General features: G+C 36.3%; 1 protein-coding gene across 2 annotated transcripts in view; it reads left to right on the forward strand.

Annotated features, from left to right (window-relative positions):
- Positions 1-18,547, forward strand: part of NEDD1 (NEDD1 gamma-tubulin ring complex targeting factor) — a 56,739-nt gene that overhangs the window by 29,634 nt on the left and 8,558 nt on the right. For both annotated transcript variants that reach the window (XM_049884124.1, XM_049884125.1), the window contains 7 exons: positions 5,445-5,674; positions 8,274-8,475; positions 8,844-9,039; positions 11,810-11,938; positions 14,453-14,500; positions 15,373-15,575; positions 16,727-16,883. In XM_049884124.1, the coding sequence (XP_049740081.1) occupies positions 5,445-5,674; positions 8,274-8,475; positions 8,844-9,039; positions 11,810-11,938; positions 14,453-14,500; positions 15,373-15,575; positions 16,727-16,883 (1,165 nt within the window). The remainder of the gene's footprint in view (positions 1-5,444; positions 5,675-8,273; positions 8,476-8,843; positions 9,040-11,809; positions 11,939-14,452; positions 14,501-15,372; positions 15,576-16,726; positions 16,884-18,547) is intronic.

Raw genomic sequence — 18,547 nt, forward strand, 5'->3', positions numbered from 1 at the left:
TAGACAGAGATGGCCTCCAGAGTTACTTTTCTAACTTCACAAAGCTCCCTCTTCTGTTGTTTTCGGGTAGTCTTAAAAAATGATGACTTGCTTTCTGAAGTTCCCTGGCTACTTCACTCCCTCATTTCTTTGTAGACCTTCTCTTTCCTTCTGTTCTGTTGCTCCTTTCCTGTTGAGGTTTGCTTCCACTCCCGGCAGTGTCTCCTTGGTATAGGGTCCTGACCTGGAAGGGAGGCACCCTGGTGGATCAGTTTGGGGAGTTCATGGGGGCTAAGACCTCTTGCACAGACCCACTGTTGTAGTAGGTTTTCTTGGTTTTGGCTGATGTTCTGAAATTGCCCACTATGATTGCCTGTGAATACCTTCTGACTGTTCTGAAGTTCCCTTGTTCTCAAATCTGTCTCAGACTCTGTTGTTTTCCTGTGCTTTCTCTTACAGGGACACTAATGCCATGATGGATTTGTACCTGTTATTGTTTGTTCTACTCGTGTCTATGTTGGGGCTTAGGGACATACCTCATCATCTAGATTCATTGTAAATATTGTCCATGGGATTTTGGTTTTGCTTATATAGCTTACTGTCTATAAATACACACATACACACCATGTCGGAGATCCACAGACCAGGTTTGATGATTCACTAGGAGAACCCACAGGACACAGCATGTAGTCATACTCAGGGCTGTGATTTATTACAGTGAAAGAATACAAAGCAAAATCAGCAAAGGGAAAAGGAACATGGGTGAAATCTGGAGGAAACCAGACACGAGCTTTCAGGAATTGTCTCCCAGTGAAGAGGATAATTAGATAGCAGTTCAAGTGAGAGATGATTAGTGCTTGGAATAAGATATAGAAATCAAGAGGAGGGAGGAGATGGAGTCAAAGGGGTATTAGATATATTCTACGGTATATCCTAAGGGACATTACAAGACTATAAGAAAATATGAATGTACATTCATTTTATCCCTGGAAAGGAAAAGCTTTTCTGAACGTAAGAACAAAGTCATAAGTCATTGAGGACAAGTTTAGTAAAGTTGTTAGGTGCTGTTGAGTTGGTTCTGACTCATAGTAACCCTGTGTACAACAGAAAAAAACACTGCCCAGTTCTGTGCCACCCTCACAATCATTGCTATGTTTGAGCCCATCGTTGCAGCCTCTGTGTCAGTCCATCTTGTTGAGGGTTTTCCTCTTTTTCACTGATCCTCTACTTTATGAAGCATGATGCCTTCTCCAGGGACTGGTCCCTCCTGATAACATGGCCAGAGTAAGTAAGATGAAATCTTGCCACCATCGCTTCTAAGGAGCATTCTGCCTCTACCTCTTTCAAGACATATGTGTTCCTTCTCCTGGCAGTCCATGGTATAATCAGCGTTCTTTGCCAGCACCATAATTCAAATGCATCAATTCTTTGGTCTTCCTTATTCATTGTCCGGCTTTCACATGCATATGTGGTGATTGAAAATATGATGGCTTAGGTCAGGTGCACATTAGTCCTCAAAGGGACATCTTTGCTTTTTAACACTTTAAAGAAGTCTGTTGCAGATTTGTCCAGTGCAGTAAGTCAGCTTGACGGCAGCTTCTATGGGCATTGTTTGTGGATCCAAGTAAAGTACATAAAAATGAAAAACTGACAAAAAACAAGACTTAACCATAAAATGAGGGAAATGGGAAAAATACTTTTAATCTATGAGAGCATTAATGTCCTTATTATACAAAGGGCAGTTGCAAGTTAGAAATAAAAGATAGTAATAGCCCAATAGAAAACAGGCAAAGTAAATTAATGGGCAATTCACAAAGGAAGGAAGATGAATAGCCACTTAGTATTTCTCAGCCATAAACCTTTAAAGCATAAACAACAGTGAAATGCAGATTCTTTCCTGATAGTCATTTTTAAAAATAATCATAATCAGGGTACTCGGAAATGGGAAATAACCTAAATTTCTGGCATTAGGAGATTATTTAGATAAATTGATATTCTCATGCATTTGTGTATTATCCAGCTATTAAAATCATGTAGTAGGAAATATTAATGGCATGGCTGTTTATTATAATGAAGTATGATCTCAGGTTTTCAGTTTTTTACCCTATGAATGCACACATACACCCACAGAAAAATACCTAAAGGTTATCCCCCAAAGTAGTAACTTGCATTTCTCTAGGTGGGAAGATTATGGGTGATTTTTTTCTTCTTCCTTATGATTTTTTTCTCCCCAAGTATCTGTAGTAAGTGAATGCAAACTATGACCCATTGACTTGCCACCTGCTTTGGAAATAAAGTTTTATTAAAATACAGCCATACTTATTTGTTTATGAATTGTCTATAACTGTTTTTGTAGTACAGCAGCCTAAAATACTTGCTGTCTGGCCCTTTAAGAAAACACGTGCCAGTCCGTGGTCTATCAGGTGCCCTCAGTTGGTTCCAACTCATAGCCACCTTATGTGTAACAGAACGAAAGGCTGCCTGATCCTGTACCATCCTCCCCTGATCTGTACTGGGCATGTATATTTTTTATACCTAGAAACAACTCCCTCCATAAACACACATATTCTTGCACAATAGTAATGTAAGAAAAAATAGCTTTACTGATTATAGTGCTGGGATTTTTCTTATTTTCATAAGCTTCTCAACTGTATTTTTTTCCTTGGAAATAGCTTGAATCTGGGACAAAATAGGGACTTAATAAGTTAAGTGCTGCTGATACCAACATAAATTACTTATTTTTAGTATAATTTAGTCGATTAATACTTAAAACGTTATCCAGGATCATTGGATAATGTCTTTATGATATTCTAAAGAGTTGTTGATGTGAGAGCTCAGCTGCTGACCAAAAGGTTGGCAGTTGGAATCCACCCTGCTCCTTGGAAACTCTATGGGGCAGTTCTTCTCTCTCCTATAGGGTCACTATGAGTTGGAATCGATTGGATGGCAATGGGTTTGGTTTTGGTTTTAGGAAGTTCAGAAATGACATTCTGTTAATATCAAGGAGATAAAGGGAAGGCATTTAACAAGGTCAGGTGGCTACTTGAGGTTATTTTGTTTTTTAGATATGTATGAAAGATGGACAAATGAGCACATAACCAATGATGATTGGAAGAGTTACAAACCTGTGAGAATAGTGGTGGCAGCTACTATGTTCCTGGCTTGTGCACAAATACTACTTAATCCTCAAAATAATCTTAACAAGCAAACAGTATTTTCTGTTTTGTAGATGAGAACACTGAGAGTTGGAGAATTTAGTTTACCCGAGTCACAGAAAGTTAAGCTTGTTTTATCAGAGAGGAATATTCATGGTTATCTTTAGCCTTTTTTTTTTTTTTAAACTGGGTTGCCATATAGGTCCAAAGAATTTGAAGCAATATATGGAAGTTAGGTTTTGAGTTAATCCAGACATGCATTTTTAACTATTTATAAAGTTCTGTTTTATAAAGTAGTAACTTCCTTGTTCCCTGCTATATTCAGTCAAAATCTGTATAACTACTTTTTAAGGATGTTTTAGACAAATTCTTGCTGTGGCTAAGAGGTTGAACTTAATGAACTTTGAAAATCCACCCGGTCCCTGATTTTATGATGTTAGTTGTTTTTTTTTTTTTTTTTTTGATTATTTTTTTTAACGTCTGTGCATTCAACACAAATTTATATCATATGAAAGAACCATAACTGTATGAACTCTTAAAGTGTTGTAGAAATCTATTATAAAGTTTTGCCTTATGTTTTGATAGGTTTGTATATGACTATAATTTAAACATTAATTATAATTCACTCAGGAATTCTGTGTCTTTTATATAATCAGGATCCATATAGTTTATTATTTTTTTCATGAGTGTAAACCAGAAGAAAGATTTGTCTATTCAAATGAATATACTTTTTCTCAGCAAAAATGAAAACTATGTAAACTGACATTTTCTCTTTATACTTTAGCTGTATGAAAATGAGCCAGATTTAATGGATGGCCACTGTAATTATCTTACCTTACTTAGATGTTGGTGGTTATTATGTGCCGTCGAGTTGGATTCCAACTCACAGTGACTCTATAAGTCAAAAGAGAACCGCCCCATGGGGTTTCCTAGGCTAAATCATTATGGGAGCAGATTGCCAGATCTTTTATCTTGCAGCAGCTAGTGGGATGGTACTGAGGACCTTTGGGTTAGCATTTGCGCTGCCAGGGCTCCTCCTTACTTAAAAAAAAAAAGAAATTTTTTTTTTTTTTTTAGGTGCCTGATAATATTCCTTTTGCTTCCTTAGACAGAATTTATTTTGTGTTACTCTTAAACATTTTTTTATTGTTGGGTGCAAATATATATTATTTTGAAAGACCTCAGAAGAAAGTAGGATATGGTTTTTTGATATCTAAAAGCTGGGGCTCAAAACCTTTTACAGTGTGATAAATTAAACTAGATGGAACAAACAAAAAACCCTCAAAGATGACTTTTGTTCTTTGGCATTTTTATCTGGGACTTATATCTAAAGTTAATATCTACCTCCTAGACCCTGATTCATTGCTTGATGCAGAACTATAAATTAACTATTCAAAGGTGTCTTACATGAGGTTCCCACACTTGCAGATTCTTCTTAACATCAATTTCTGTATTTATATTGCCACCCATTTGCAGGAGAAAAAATTAGCTTACATGTAAAATACTTAATTTCTCAGCACAGTAAACGATAATAACACAAATTTGAAAGCAGCGTTTTTATAAAAGTAGTTAAATTCAAAACTCTTCACTCAAATTGGCCTGTGTTTATTCTGATCCAGCAGAAACTAGAGATTTTTTTTTTCCTCTTTTTTTTACACTAAAACAGTGAAATGTCTCCACTGTCCCCAGAGATGAGTGTTTAGAGAAAGGTCAGCATTGCCCTCAGGCTGACACTTTTGAGAGAACGGTGGATACAGTGTACTCCCAGTCCAGGTTGATACTGTGGTTTATTTTGTATAAATACAGTGTACAGTGTACTCCCAGTCCAGGTGTTGAATTGCCAGCACATCAGATGCTCAAGTTCAAACAAATATACCCCAAAATCTAAAGTATGTATAGACAACAGATAGGAAATATTGTTGCTTATTCCCACCCACTGTTCCCTTACTCTTGTTAGTGATTTGTCTGTGATTGGGCCTTTTATTTACGATGGAAGTTCTAACTCCATTGCATTAATGTAGGTAATCTTGATGTATTTTTTCTTGAAAAGGGAGGAGATTGAGGTAGCTCCAAAATAATAAAATCATGATGAATATTCATTTAATACAGTACTGGTGAGTCTTAAGGTCATCTTATAACCTACTAAAAATGACATTATGGTAGTCATGATTGAAACCTGTTGCTCTATAAATCAGAGAGTGTTCTAAACCACATGTGAATAGTATGGTTGGTGGTTGGCTGTTATTTATGTAGTTTAGATAAAACGTCCTTACGAATGCTTACAATTACATGGACTTTATTTTTTTATAGTCTGTTCGACACTTGAAGTACTCCTTGTTTAAGAAATCGCTATTGGGAAGTGTTTCGGATAATGGGATAGTAACTCTTTGGGATGTGAACAGTCAGAGCCCATACCATAACTTCGAAAGTACACATAAAGCTCCAGCTTCAGGGATCTGTTTTTCTCCTGTCAATGAATTGCTGTTTGTAACCATAGGACTGGATAAAAGAATCATTCTTTATGACACTTCAAGTAAGAAGTAAGTGTTATGTGCTCATTTCTTATTTTAAAAACAAATAATTATTATCTCTTTAGCAGACATATTTGTGATTTGTATAGACCTCCAATTAGTGTCCAGGAGAGCTAAAGTTTACGCACCTGATACATCTATTGAGATAGAATTTTCTCTTTCTTCTCGTGCAGAAAAAATAGGTGTGTGTTGGGGGACTGGTGAGTATTCTTTAGGGTACTTCTGGATCATGAACAATAAGGATAGCATGGTAATGATTTCACATCTTTATTTTAGCATGCATAATTAAATTACTTAGCTTAGTATAATTCTTTTTCAAAATACAACTAAATGGGTATGTGTATATATATATTTTTATATTGTGCATTAAGTGAAAGTTTACAATTCAAGTCAGTTTCTCATACAAAAACTTATACACCCATTGTTATGTGACCCTACTCTCCCTACGTTGTTACAGCACACTCCCTCTCTCCACCCTGTATTTCCCATGTCCATCCAACCAGCTCCTGTCCCCCTCTGCCTTCTCATCTCGCCTCCAGACAGGAGCTCCCCATATAGTCTCAAGTGTCTACTTCAGCTAAGAAGCACAATCCTCACCAGTATCATTTTATGTTTATAGTCCCGTCTAATCTTTGTCTGAAGAGTTGGCTTCGAGAATGGTTTTAGTTTGGGCTAACAGAGAGTCCGGGGGCCATGACTTCTGGGGTCCCTCTAGTCTCAGTCAGACTATTAAGTGTGGTCTTTTTACTAGAATTTGAGGTCTGCATCCCACTTTTCTCCTGCTCTATCAGGGATTCTCTCTTGTGTTCCCTGTCAGGGCCATCATCAGTGGTAGCCAGGCACCATCTAGTTCTTCTGGTCCCAGGCTGATGGAGTCTCTGGTTTATGTGGCCCTTTCTTTCTCCTGGGCTCATATTTTCCTTGTGTCTTTGGTGTTCTTCATTCTCCTTTGCTCCAGGTGGGTTGAGACCAATTGATGTATCTTTGATGGCTGCTTGCTAGCTTTTAAGACCCCAGACACCACTCACCAAAGTGGGATGGAGAACGTTTTCTTAATATACTTTATTATGCCAATTGACCTAGAAGTCCCCTGAAACCATGGTCCCCAGGCCCCCACCCTTGCTACTCTGTCCCTTGAAGTGTTTGGTTGTATTCAGGAAACTTATTAGCTTTTGGATTTGTCCAGTTGTACTGACTTCCCCTGTATTGTGCGTTGTCCTTCCTGAATGGATATATTTTTAAAGCAATATCACTGATTTGCTTTAAAATTAATTCATTACCTAGAGCAGGGTTTCTAAACTATTGACACTTTGGGTTGGGTCATTCTTTGCTGTAGGGGGCTATGCTAGGTGCTATAGGATATTCAGCAGTATCTCTGGCCCCTACCCACTAGATACCAGTAGCATCATACCCAGTTTTGACAACCTAACTTTCTCCAAACATTGCCAGATGTCCCCTGGGGGGCAAAATTGCCCCCAGTTGAGAACCACTGATTTAGAGCTGTTGCTGTTGGGTGCCGTTGAGTTGATTCCAGCTAATAGTGGCCTCATCTAACAGAGTAGAAGTGCCCCCAGAAGTTTTCTATGCTGTAATCTCTACGGAAGCAAATTAGCAGGTCTTTATCCTGTGGAGCAGCTGGGTAGGTTTGAATTGCCAGCCTTTTAGTAGCTGAGTGCTTAACTGTTCCACCACCAGGGCTACTTGATTTAGAACTAAGGGTACATACTCTTCTAAGCATCTGGCCCCACTGTGCCTTATAGATCTTATAGATCTAGGTATGTGCGTTTAGGTGAAACAGAGCCACAAGAGTGCTGTGGTTGAATTCGAGATGCCCAACAATAGCTAAAGTTCACGTGGAAGAAGATGGAAATGTTACCATTAGGAAAGGTTCTGCTGTCAGTCCTTGTTATAATGCTAGAGTTTTTACTGTTGCTTATTTTCTTTTTTTCTCTTTGAAATAAATTACTGAGAACCTTAAGAGTCAGAAAGCCATTCCTCCCTTAAGTCAGACACCAGCAAAGAGCTCAGCTTTGCCGGATTAGTATCTGTACTTCTATATTAGCTTCCTCAGAGAATCAAGCCAGCTGGATTCTGTTCTTCTTAGTTTCTCAGTCAAGAGATGCACAACTAAGAACACAGTAGCAGCTGCTCCCCTGTGAAAGGTCACTGTTCTCTGGAGGCCTACATGGGTCAATAAATGGAATGGGATACTTGGAGCCAAAATGGAGCGGGATACTTAGAGCCGCCTCAACCCTGAGGCTAGAGCACTTGTTTGCGGAGGAACACGCAGGTGGAATAACACCAAGGAACTATGTCATAGTCACTGTCAAACTAACAACAATTACTCAGAGAAATCGGTGCTGCTTCTAAAAGGTGTAGAAATGTACCTCTTGGAAGTGAGTAGAAAAATAGGTTAGGGCATCCAGCAGTTCTTCTGCATGCCATTTTATTAGAAATATATCCAAGTCAAAATTTACAGTTCTGGGTTGTGCATGTTATTTGCCCAGCTCTAAATGACTTTGGTTTTGGTATACAGTTAGGTGTCATACAAGCTTATGTACCTGTATACAATCATACATCTACATATACTTTGTTCTTTTTTCCAAAGACTAGTAAAAACTTTAGTGGCCGACGCCCCTCTAACTGCGGTAGATTTCATGCCTGATGGAGCTACTTTGGCTATTGGATCTTCCCGTGGGAAAATATATCAGTATGACTTAAGGATGTTGAAATCACCAGTAAAAACCATCAGTGCTCACAAGACATCTGTGCAATGTATAGCATTTCAGTACTCCACTGCTCTTTCTAAGGTGAGATATATTTTTAGCATTTTTGATTTTACTAGAGAAATGTAGCCTTTGAATATATAGGTTATATATTGTTCATTGAATACATTTTAGTTTTGTTTCCTAATTATTTTTATATGAGTATTTTGGTATGAAGTCAGATTAATGCTTAGTTTTGAAACTGTTTTTTGTACTTAATTCTCCTATTTCTCTCTCTTCTAAAATATTAAAAAATATATTTTTTGGTTTAGAGGGAAACTCTCAGATCCATCAGCAAAGATTTGTAAGGGAAACAATATATATTTTTTAATCTAATAGGAGAATTATAAAATATTAATGTATAGTATGGGACATTAGTAACCTGAGCTTTTCACTGTTCCATTACATTTCAGTCAAGTTTAAATAAAGGCAGTTCAAATAAGTCCGTGGCAGTGAACAAACGAGCTGTTAATGTGAGCAGTACCAGTGGAGGAGCTCAGAATTCTGGAATTGTCAGAGAAGCAGCTACCACTTCGGTTGCCACAGTTCTCCCGCAGCCCATGACAACAGTTGTGGGGAAAGGAACAGTTGCGGTTCAAGACAAAGCAGGTAAATGTTGCTTATCTACAGGATTTTTTTTTTTTTTTCTCCCAAACCTATATAATTAGTATTTTCTTCAAGAACCTACAACTCAACTTTATATGAATATTTTAGGCAAAATTATTAGTAGATATCATAGATCAAGTTAAAATTTTAACTTTAGGTATAAAGTAAAAAAAAAAAGTTAATGAAAGGTACTTCTTCATTTATTCTGTTTAGCTGAGCATCAATTGTGAGAAATACTGATTTTCTTTGTTAAAAGTGAAAGAATGCCAACACAGAAATTAGTCATTCTTAATATTGCTACAGAGTGGTATAACTTTCCATTGAGTCTCCAGACTAATCAGAGAATATGAAGATTTGATGCTGGCATTATAATTTGATCTTCAAGTTTAAAAAAAAAAAAAGATAGCTATTAGTGGCTCCTTTTATTTCATATTTCAGTTTGGAAAATACATCAGGTGAGTAAATGAGTATTTTTAAGTGCCAAATAGTGCCTGGCACATAGTCAACAGTATGTTAGTTTGTTAAATAAAGACAAATTTAAAAGTTTCAATTTTTTAAACACTTCTTCTATTCTGATAATCATATTGATGAAATAGTTTTGAGGAATTTAGACTTTGTGAAAGTGAAATATGATAAGCTTCCCCATACTGATTATAGAAAATACTCCTTACCCACATTAAAGATCATATTCTTTCAGTTTCTGAAAACCTTCTTGTTTTTATTTTAAAAAGTTATGTTATACTGTCAACTTGCAACAGATATTTTTAAAAGTTTATGTGGTGTGCCAGTATGTTTCCAAAACGTTCTGTTCATTCGATATGTATGTGTCTTGTCGTTTTTAACTTTCAGAACAAAGGTTTGTCTTGGACAAAAATGTTTTTTTTAGTATAAGTCTCCTGTTTCTAAGTAGAAGCAGAGATTTAATTTCTTGGCATTGAGAGTATGAAATACATTTTTTTAGGATAATTAGTATATTTCCTTTAAATGTCCTATGAATATCTGTATCATCCTTACTTAACAATCATTGCGATTATATGGAAAAATAATTAGGTCCTTATTTAAGAACTCTTGGAAACAAACATCATTGCTGTTTACTTTAAAGAAGAAATTCTTTTTGAAATGTAACCGAGTAGTGTTTGCCAAATGTTAGATTAGCTATATTATGAAAAATCGCCATTTTCAAAAATTTTTTTATGATTTTATTAATAAGTTTTCAAAAATTAAGTGAAATATTTTTCTCATTTAATGTCAGCTTTCTGAAGCCTTACTGTTATTCATTTATTTTTTTAACAAGGAGGTTCATGTTTAACAATGACAGAATTAATTAGGAACTGAAAGACTTGGGTCTGCAGGGTCACCGATTAATAATAACTCTTGGCTGATTAGAGAAATTTCTGGCAAAATGAGTGCTTGCTTTGCCCCCACAACAGTTAGAAACTTTTGTTTATTTTATTTTGAAATAATTGTAAACTTACAGAAAAGTCGTAAGAATAATACAAAGGACTCCTGAGCTCCAGGAGAAAAAAAAATAATAATTGGAAATTCTTCTTTGTAACAACTTAACTCATGGTGCAGACACACTTTAATGATGGTGATGCACAAATGCTTCTTCAGTCATATTTTAGCTTCTGTCAGGTATTAGTAGAAAAGTTTATTTCATTAGCCAGGCTTGCACATTTTTAGGTGTGCAAGCTGTTCTTTATTTTCTTCCCAGGCTTTTTCAGTTTTCATTTGGGACTGAGATGCCGATTAAAATACTTTTTAAAACATAATACATAACATGCTACCAACTCATGATGCCAAGGTTTCATATAATCTTTTGAACCTCTTTAGAACCCAGTCCTTTACCAAAATCAACAAGAAGCTACTGAGCCTGCAGAGTTCCTCTTACAAAGTCCCTGCCCTGAAGCCACACATTATGTCCTGTCCGAGAAAATAAACTGCTGCATGCCTCTTTATTGTTGTCTACCATACCGTCCTTTATGAGCTCAGTATTCGGGTTTTCCTCCTCTTAGTAAACTATAGAGAGGCTGGTGAAGCTATTTGAGGTTGATAATGCTGGGGACACTGTTAAACTCCCACCATTAATGAAGGAAAAAGACAGAAAAAGAGAAGTTGGGGAATGGAACAAATGTTTATTGTTTCCTGCTATTTTTTTTTTTTTTATATGTTAGGCATTGTGCTATATGCCTTACAGACATTTTTTTTTTAATCGTTTGTAGATGATCATAGGGTGAGCCACTCAGTAATAAAAGTAAGTTGTATTCTATATACTTTGAGAGGGCAGTAAAATTATATAAAATTTAGAAAACTTCCATTAAAATGGCTAAAATAAAGTATTGCTGTATGAACAAGTTATTTGAGGAACTCTTCTTTCCATGAGGGGGTCCTTGAGTGGTACAAACATTTAACCTACTCGGCTAGTGACCAAAGGTTGGAGGTTCGAGGCTCCCCAGTGGTGCCTCAGAAGAAAGTCCTGGCTATCTACTGCTTCTGAAAAACCAGCCATTGAAAACCCTATGGAGCACAGTTCTACTTGGATGTACATGGGGCCTCCACGAGTCAGAATCGACTCAATGGCAACTGGTGGTCTTTACGTGAAAATGCTTGTTAGTTGAGGTATTGGTATATTCTGCTTTCTTTTCGTGAATGTTCATAGTTAACATTACTGACTATAGGGTTGATGCTTGTATTAATTTTTAGAATCTAGCTTCTGATGATAAAATTCATTTAGATGTGATAGCATTCATTTTTTATATCTAATTCTTAAAAGGTTTCCCTCGAAGCATAAACACAGATACTTTATCTAAGGAAACAGACAGCGGAAAAAATCAAGATTTCTCCAGCTTTGATGATACTGGGAAGAGTAGTTTAGGTGACATGTTCTCACCTATTAGAGATGGTAAGTCTGTTCAGATTGGAGGCCTGTGTTCTGTTGCTGGCAGTTACTAGTTCTTTATTCTGGCTAAAAGACGTGGGTAATAGCTCTACTCTAACACAGCTCATGACAGTTTTTTGGTTTTCTCAATCCTTGGGGTGGTATCTTTTCCTTTGCCCTGAGTAGAGTAATGTCACTTAGATGTTTCAAATGTTATTCCAAAATATATGCTGGCAATTTTCACATAGGGACTATGCAAATAGTTCTGAAGTTAGTATTTTAGTTTCCACAGAAGTTTCTTAAAGGAAGGTTCACTTCCATAGGTAGTTTATATTTCTAAATAAATCTTAAAATTTTGGGTGTTTTGATAGGCAAAAAAAATTTTTTCCTATTTTAAAAAATTGTTTTTTTGATTATTAGTGTTTAATTAGTATTCAATGTTCTCATGAAGAAAGGGCTAATGATAGAATGTCTCAATTTTTACACTAACTGTGTGAAAGTACCCAATTTTTTTTTTAATTGCCATTGTTGGTAACTGTTGCCTTTGGGGGGGATATCTCTGCAAGTTTGATAAGTAGAAACATTATCCTTGTTGTTCATACTGTGTGAACTAGGCACATTGTTTGGCTGTGATTTTTGGTACTTACTGTTCATACTGTTTTCCTTAGTGGGATAGTCTCACTGCTAAGAGCATCATTACCAACAATATGGACACATTTCCTAGAGCGACACTTGGCAAAGTTAAAGTATTCATGCTTTTTGGCCTGTTGATTCCATTTCTACAAATTTACCCTAAGAAAGTAATCAGAGAAGTTCACAGAGATTTGCGTATTAATTGCTGTTTTAACTTACAATAGTAAAAAACTAGATAGACTCTAAGTGTCAACACTAGCAGGATGTTTAAGATGTTGTATCCATTCATGATCTTATACAATACCATTTTTTACTTTAAAATTGTCTGTTTTCCAAGTTTTCAGCAGTTACTTTCATAATCAGAAATAATAAATACATAGGTGGTAATACAGAATAATTATTGAAGGATTAATGATTCTGCCTTACTGTGCCCTGAAAATGACTTTGTAATTGCCAGGTCACATGCCCCTTCTTCCATCTAATGGAAGAGGAAGGATTTTTTTCTTTTAGGATGAAGAGGTGAAACTACATAATTAAAGAGTAAAAACAGAAAGGATATGGGCTAAAGGGGGAAAAGTGGCTTGGGCTGGCATTGAGAAAGATTTCTGGGGTTAATACTGAGTTTGGGAGCATTGGCCTTTGAGACCCCTTGGAGTACCTGGTGAATCAAAAAATGTACTAAAGGGCTTTTTAGAAGCGTTTGGTTTATAAATTAAATTCTCTTTAATGGTGTTTCAAGGAAATGAATAAAAGAAAAATTCATTTTTAATTATATTTGCTGTATTTAAAAATGTAATTAGAATTTGAGCCATATGCCTCTACACTAATTAGTATTTCATATTATTAATTAAAAAACATGGATACTAATATGTAGTACTGGTTTTCATTGTCAGTAGATTTGTCTTTTAATCTCAAGGATGTAGATTTATCAAGGTAAAAGGTTTAATCTTGTTTGTGCTTCAGTTTCTTCATCTTTTAAATAAGAATACCACAGCTTTTGTTAAGAGAATAAGTTAACTTCTAAAAGTATGTTTGTATATAGACACATACATGTAGACAGATTAAAAAAAAAAAATTTTTTTTTTTTTTTTTTAGCTGTGTGATATTCCTGTTAATATGATAATGTTTATTGGCCATTAGAATTTCCAGTGAATTTTTTATTTATGACTTTTGTCCATTTTTCTGTTAACCTGTTAAGGTTTAAATAATTTTTCATGTTAATTGAAATGTCTTATACATATTCTACCATTAAAATAAATATTTATAAAATCTTCCATTTTTTATAAGACTACTGCTTGTAAGGAAACCCTGGTGGCGTAGTGGTTAAGTGCTACAGCTGCTAACCAAAGGGTCGGCAGTTCGAATCCGCCAGGCGCTCTTGGAAACTCTATGCGGCAGTTCTACTCTGTTCTATAGGGTCGGTATAGGGTTGCTATGAGTCGGAATCAACTCGACAGCATTGGGTTTGGTTTGGTTTTTTAATGCTTGTAAAATATTTTTACATTATTTCAATTGATCCTCAAAAGAATCTTGTGATATGGTCAGGTCCTTGTCTCCCTTTTATAGATGCAGAAACTAAAGCTTAATTGGATTAATGACTTGTCCAAAATCAAAAAGCTATTAAGCGGTACAGACAACTAGATTACCAGTTTCCAGTGCTTTTTCTACTATGCCTTGCTGCTTCATTAAGTGAATATATACCATAGAATTGTGGGGTTTTTTTTTTTTTTTGCTGCTATGTGTGAAGCTAAAAGAATGAAAAGGAAAGTTTAGCTTTTACCTTGCTCATATTTTCCTTCTTAAAATCTTTAGTCTCTGAACCTTTTGGGTAATGAATAGGAAACTTAAGCTGCTATGGCTTCTTTTTCACCATTTTTAAAATTTGATTTTCTAATTTTATTATAGATGCTGTAGTTAACAAGGGAAGTGATGAGCCCATAGTCAAAGGAGATGGTAAGAATGACTGAGAGGTATTTTTATGAAAAGTAAAAGAGATCTCAAGTTATCTATTGTTGTGTAACACGTTACCCTAACACTTTGAGGCTTAAAAGAACAAAAATTTATTATCTCATAATTTTTGTAGGTTAGGGATTCAGGCATGGCTTAATTGGGTACTTCTGGCTTCAGATCTCTCTCAGTGCTTCCATAGGGATGGCAACCAGAGCTGCTGGCATCTCAAAGCAGGCCAAGGATCCACTTACCCGCTCGTTCATATGGCTATTGGCTGGAGATTTCAGTCCTTGCCACATGGACCTCTTCATAGGGCAGCTGGCTTCCCATAGAGGAAGTCAGCATTAAAGCAAAAAAGGGCACCAGGATGGAACCCACAGTATTTTTTTATCCTAATCTTTGAAGCAACATCCCATCACTTCTGTTTATTAGAAGCAGGTTACTAGGCCCAACCCACATTCAAAAGGAGATTACACAAAGGCATGGAAACCAGGAGGCAAGGTCATTAGGAGCCATCTTAGAGACTTCCTGCAAAGATAATTTCTATAGTTTATACTAAGTTAACAATTTTCATTCATCAAAAACTAAAACTTTCATTTTGTTTATAGTTTTCAAAGTATTTTCACATACAGCATCTCATTTAATCCTGACCACCCTGGGACATGGTTGTTATCATTCACACGTACAGATCAGGAGAGTTTTATGATTTTTGCTAAAACTAAGGGATAGAGCAGGGAAATGAACCAGCCTTCCAAATCCAAATCCCATGTTTTTCTACAACTATTAATGTTCCTAGTTGTTAAATGCTTTTCCTAAATATCCAAGATTGAGGGACACCTTAAGCAAATGCGTTTTTTTTGTCTTCTTTTTTTCAGGCCTCGATTTTCTACCACCGTTGAACTCAGTATTCCCTCCAAGAAAAAATCCAGTCACTTCAAGCACTTCTGTATTGCATTCTAGTCCTCTTAATGTCTTTATAGCATCTCCAGGGAGGGAAGAAAATGAAAATCACGATCTGGCAGCCGAACCTAAGAAAATGTATCTGGGAAAACAAGAACCCAAAGACTCCTTCAAGCAGGTATCTGCCTGACAGTGGCACTGAAATCTCTGTGTGTTTATCAGTGGCAAGTGTAATGGAGCTCATCACTAGAGAGTGTAGCTGCTAGTGGATGTGCCCTTATTATTTACAGTGCTGTGCACTTACTAGGTAGACAAAAACTCTCTGCCGTCAAGTCGATACCAACTCACAGCAACCCTCTAGGACAGAGTATAACTGTCCCACGGGGTTTCCAAGGCTGTAACCTGTACAGAAGCAGACTGTCACATCTTTCTCCCATGGAGCAGCTGGTAGGTTTGAACCGCCAACCTTTGGGTTCGCAGCCAAGCCCTTAACCACTTTGCTACCTGCTCCTCACTAGGTAGACAAATATTCTTAAATCATGATGTCCACATATTAATGGCTAAAGGATACTTCTGAAATCTGTCTCTGGATGTGTTGAAGGTAACAGCAGATGTAAACATTATATACTTTTCTAAAACAAGATGCTTGATTTGTCTATGCAAGAACACCTGAATTCTTCTAGAATATATTTCCATTCAGCATAAAGCATCAAATTGATGGTTAAGTCATTTGTGCTAGGTCTGATATCAAATTGATAGTGCCAAGAATGGAATTCATCATCATGACCTTCTGGTATAACACTGTTATCCAATACAGAATTTGATTTCTTTTGTAAGGGCTCAAAATGATAATATATCACCAGGAAGGACTGTGTAGTAACAGACAAATCTGTTAGGTATGTAGTCTGTCGTTTGTTTGTTTGTTTGTTTATTTATTTATATTTTTAGAATCATATTGAAAAGATAACCATTCAAGAAGTACAAAAATGTTTTTTGATTTATTTTCCAAATATTTCTAACTAGTTTCTATGAGTGTTTCGGGATGTTTTTTTCTGCTAGTGATTTTCATTTTAAATGATACACAGCAGCAGATGCCTAGAAAATGAGGTTTTCCTTGTATTATCATCAAGATTATTTTTTCTAGTAAACTTGATTTATTTTGCCATTAGTCTGAGAGTGTTTTTCTTCTTCTATATCCCTTCCTTTCATTCCTTTCTTCCTTCTTTCTTTCCCTTGACCCTACTGGGGGAGGGGGACATGTAGTTATAAATTAATATGGGGAAAAAAAGAAATTATATATTAAGGTGATTGTTTATTTTAAATATAAAGTTTGCAAAGTTGATCTCCTCTGGTGCCGAAACTGGAAATTTAAATACTTCTCCATCATCTAACCAAGCAAGAAGTCCTGAGAAATTTGAAAAGCCAGAGAAAGAAACAGAAACCCAGTTGATATATGAACCTCCTACCAATGGATCCTCTACCCCAAGTAAGTGCATAAAACTTCCTGATGTTTTAAGTGTTATGTTGAAAAGTTCTATAATTATTGAACTTGAAATGGATACATGAATGGAATAATCATAGACTAAAAATGTTTAAAGTTTATGGACACTTCTCTAGTGCAGCCGTCTTCCTAGAAGATAAGGGAATATATATGAGAGGTTAAATTCAGCGAAATTGTTTGAATACTCTTATTGTGTGAATTTCAGTCACAACCTAATGGTTACCTGTTTTGACCTAATATGGTATGGACAGAATTATAATGTAGGAGTGTTTAAATAGGGGGGGTTAACTATGAAATAAGGAGCCCTGGTGGCATGGTGGTTGAGTGCTTGGCTGCTAACCAAACTGTTGGCAGTTCAAGCCCACCAGCTGCTCTGAGGGAGAAAGATGTGGCAATCTGCTTCCGTAAAGATTACAGCCTTGGTGGCATAACTGGATATCTATCTGCAAAAAGATGAAACAAGACCCATATCTCACACCATGCACAAAAACTAACTCAAAATGGATCAAAGACCTAAAATGATAAAGATCATGGAACAAAAAATAGGGACAACACTAGGAGCCCTACTACGTGGCATAAACAGTATATAAAACATTACTAACAATGCACAAACACCAGAAGAGAAACTAGACAACTGGGAGCTCCTAAAAATCAAACACTTATGCTCGTCCAAAGGCTTCACCAAAAGAGTAAAAAGACTACCTACAGACCTGGAAAAAGTTTTTAGCTATGACATTTCCGATCAGCGTCTGATCTCTAAAATCTACATGATACTGCAAAAACTGAACTACACAAAGATAAATAACCCAGTTAAAAAATGGACAAAGGATATGAACAGGCACTTCACTAAAGAAGACATTCGGGTAGCTAACAGATACATGAGGAAATGCCATTAGAGAAATGCAAATCAAAACTACAATGAGATTCCATCTCACTCCAACAAGGCTGGCATTAATCCAAAAACACAAAATAATAAATGTTGGAGAGGTTGTTGAGAGACTGAAACATTTATACACTACTGGTGGGAATGTAAAATGCTACAACCACTTTGGAAATTGATTTAGCGCTCCCTTAAAAAGCTAGAAATAGAACTACCATATGATCCAGCAATCCCACTCCTTGGAATATATCCTAGAGAAATAAGAGCCTTTGCACAAACAGGTATATGCACACCCATGTTCCTTGCAGCACTGTTCACAATAGCAAAAAGATGGAAGCAACCCAGCTGTCCATCAACGGATGAATGGATAAATAAAGTATGGTATATTCACAAAATGGAATACTACACATCGATAAAGGACAATGATGAATCTATGAAACATTTCATAACGTGGAGGAATCTGGAAGGCATTATGATGAATGATGTTAGTCAGTTTTAAAAGGACAAATATTGTATGAGACCACTATTATAAGAACTGGAGAAATAGAGAAGAAAATATTCTTTGATGGTTACAAGAGCAGGGAGGGAGGGAGAGAGGTATTCACTAATTAGATAGTAGACAAGAACTATTTTAGGTGAAGGGAAAGACAACACACAACACAGGAGAGGTCAGCACAGCGGGACTAAACCAAAAGCAAGGAAGTTTCCTGAATAACTGAACACTTCAAAAGCCAGTGTAGCAGGGGTAGGGGTTTAGGGGCCATGGTTT

The sequence above is a fragment of the Elephas maximus genome, chromosome 4, assembly GCF_024166365.1.
Source record: "Elephas maximus indicus isolate mEleMax1 chromosome 4, mEleMax1 primary haplotype, whole genome shotgun sequence".
In the NCBI taxonomy this organism is placed as follows: Eukaryota; Metazoa; Chordata; class Mammalia; order Proboscidea; family Elephantidae; genus Elephas; species Elephas maximus.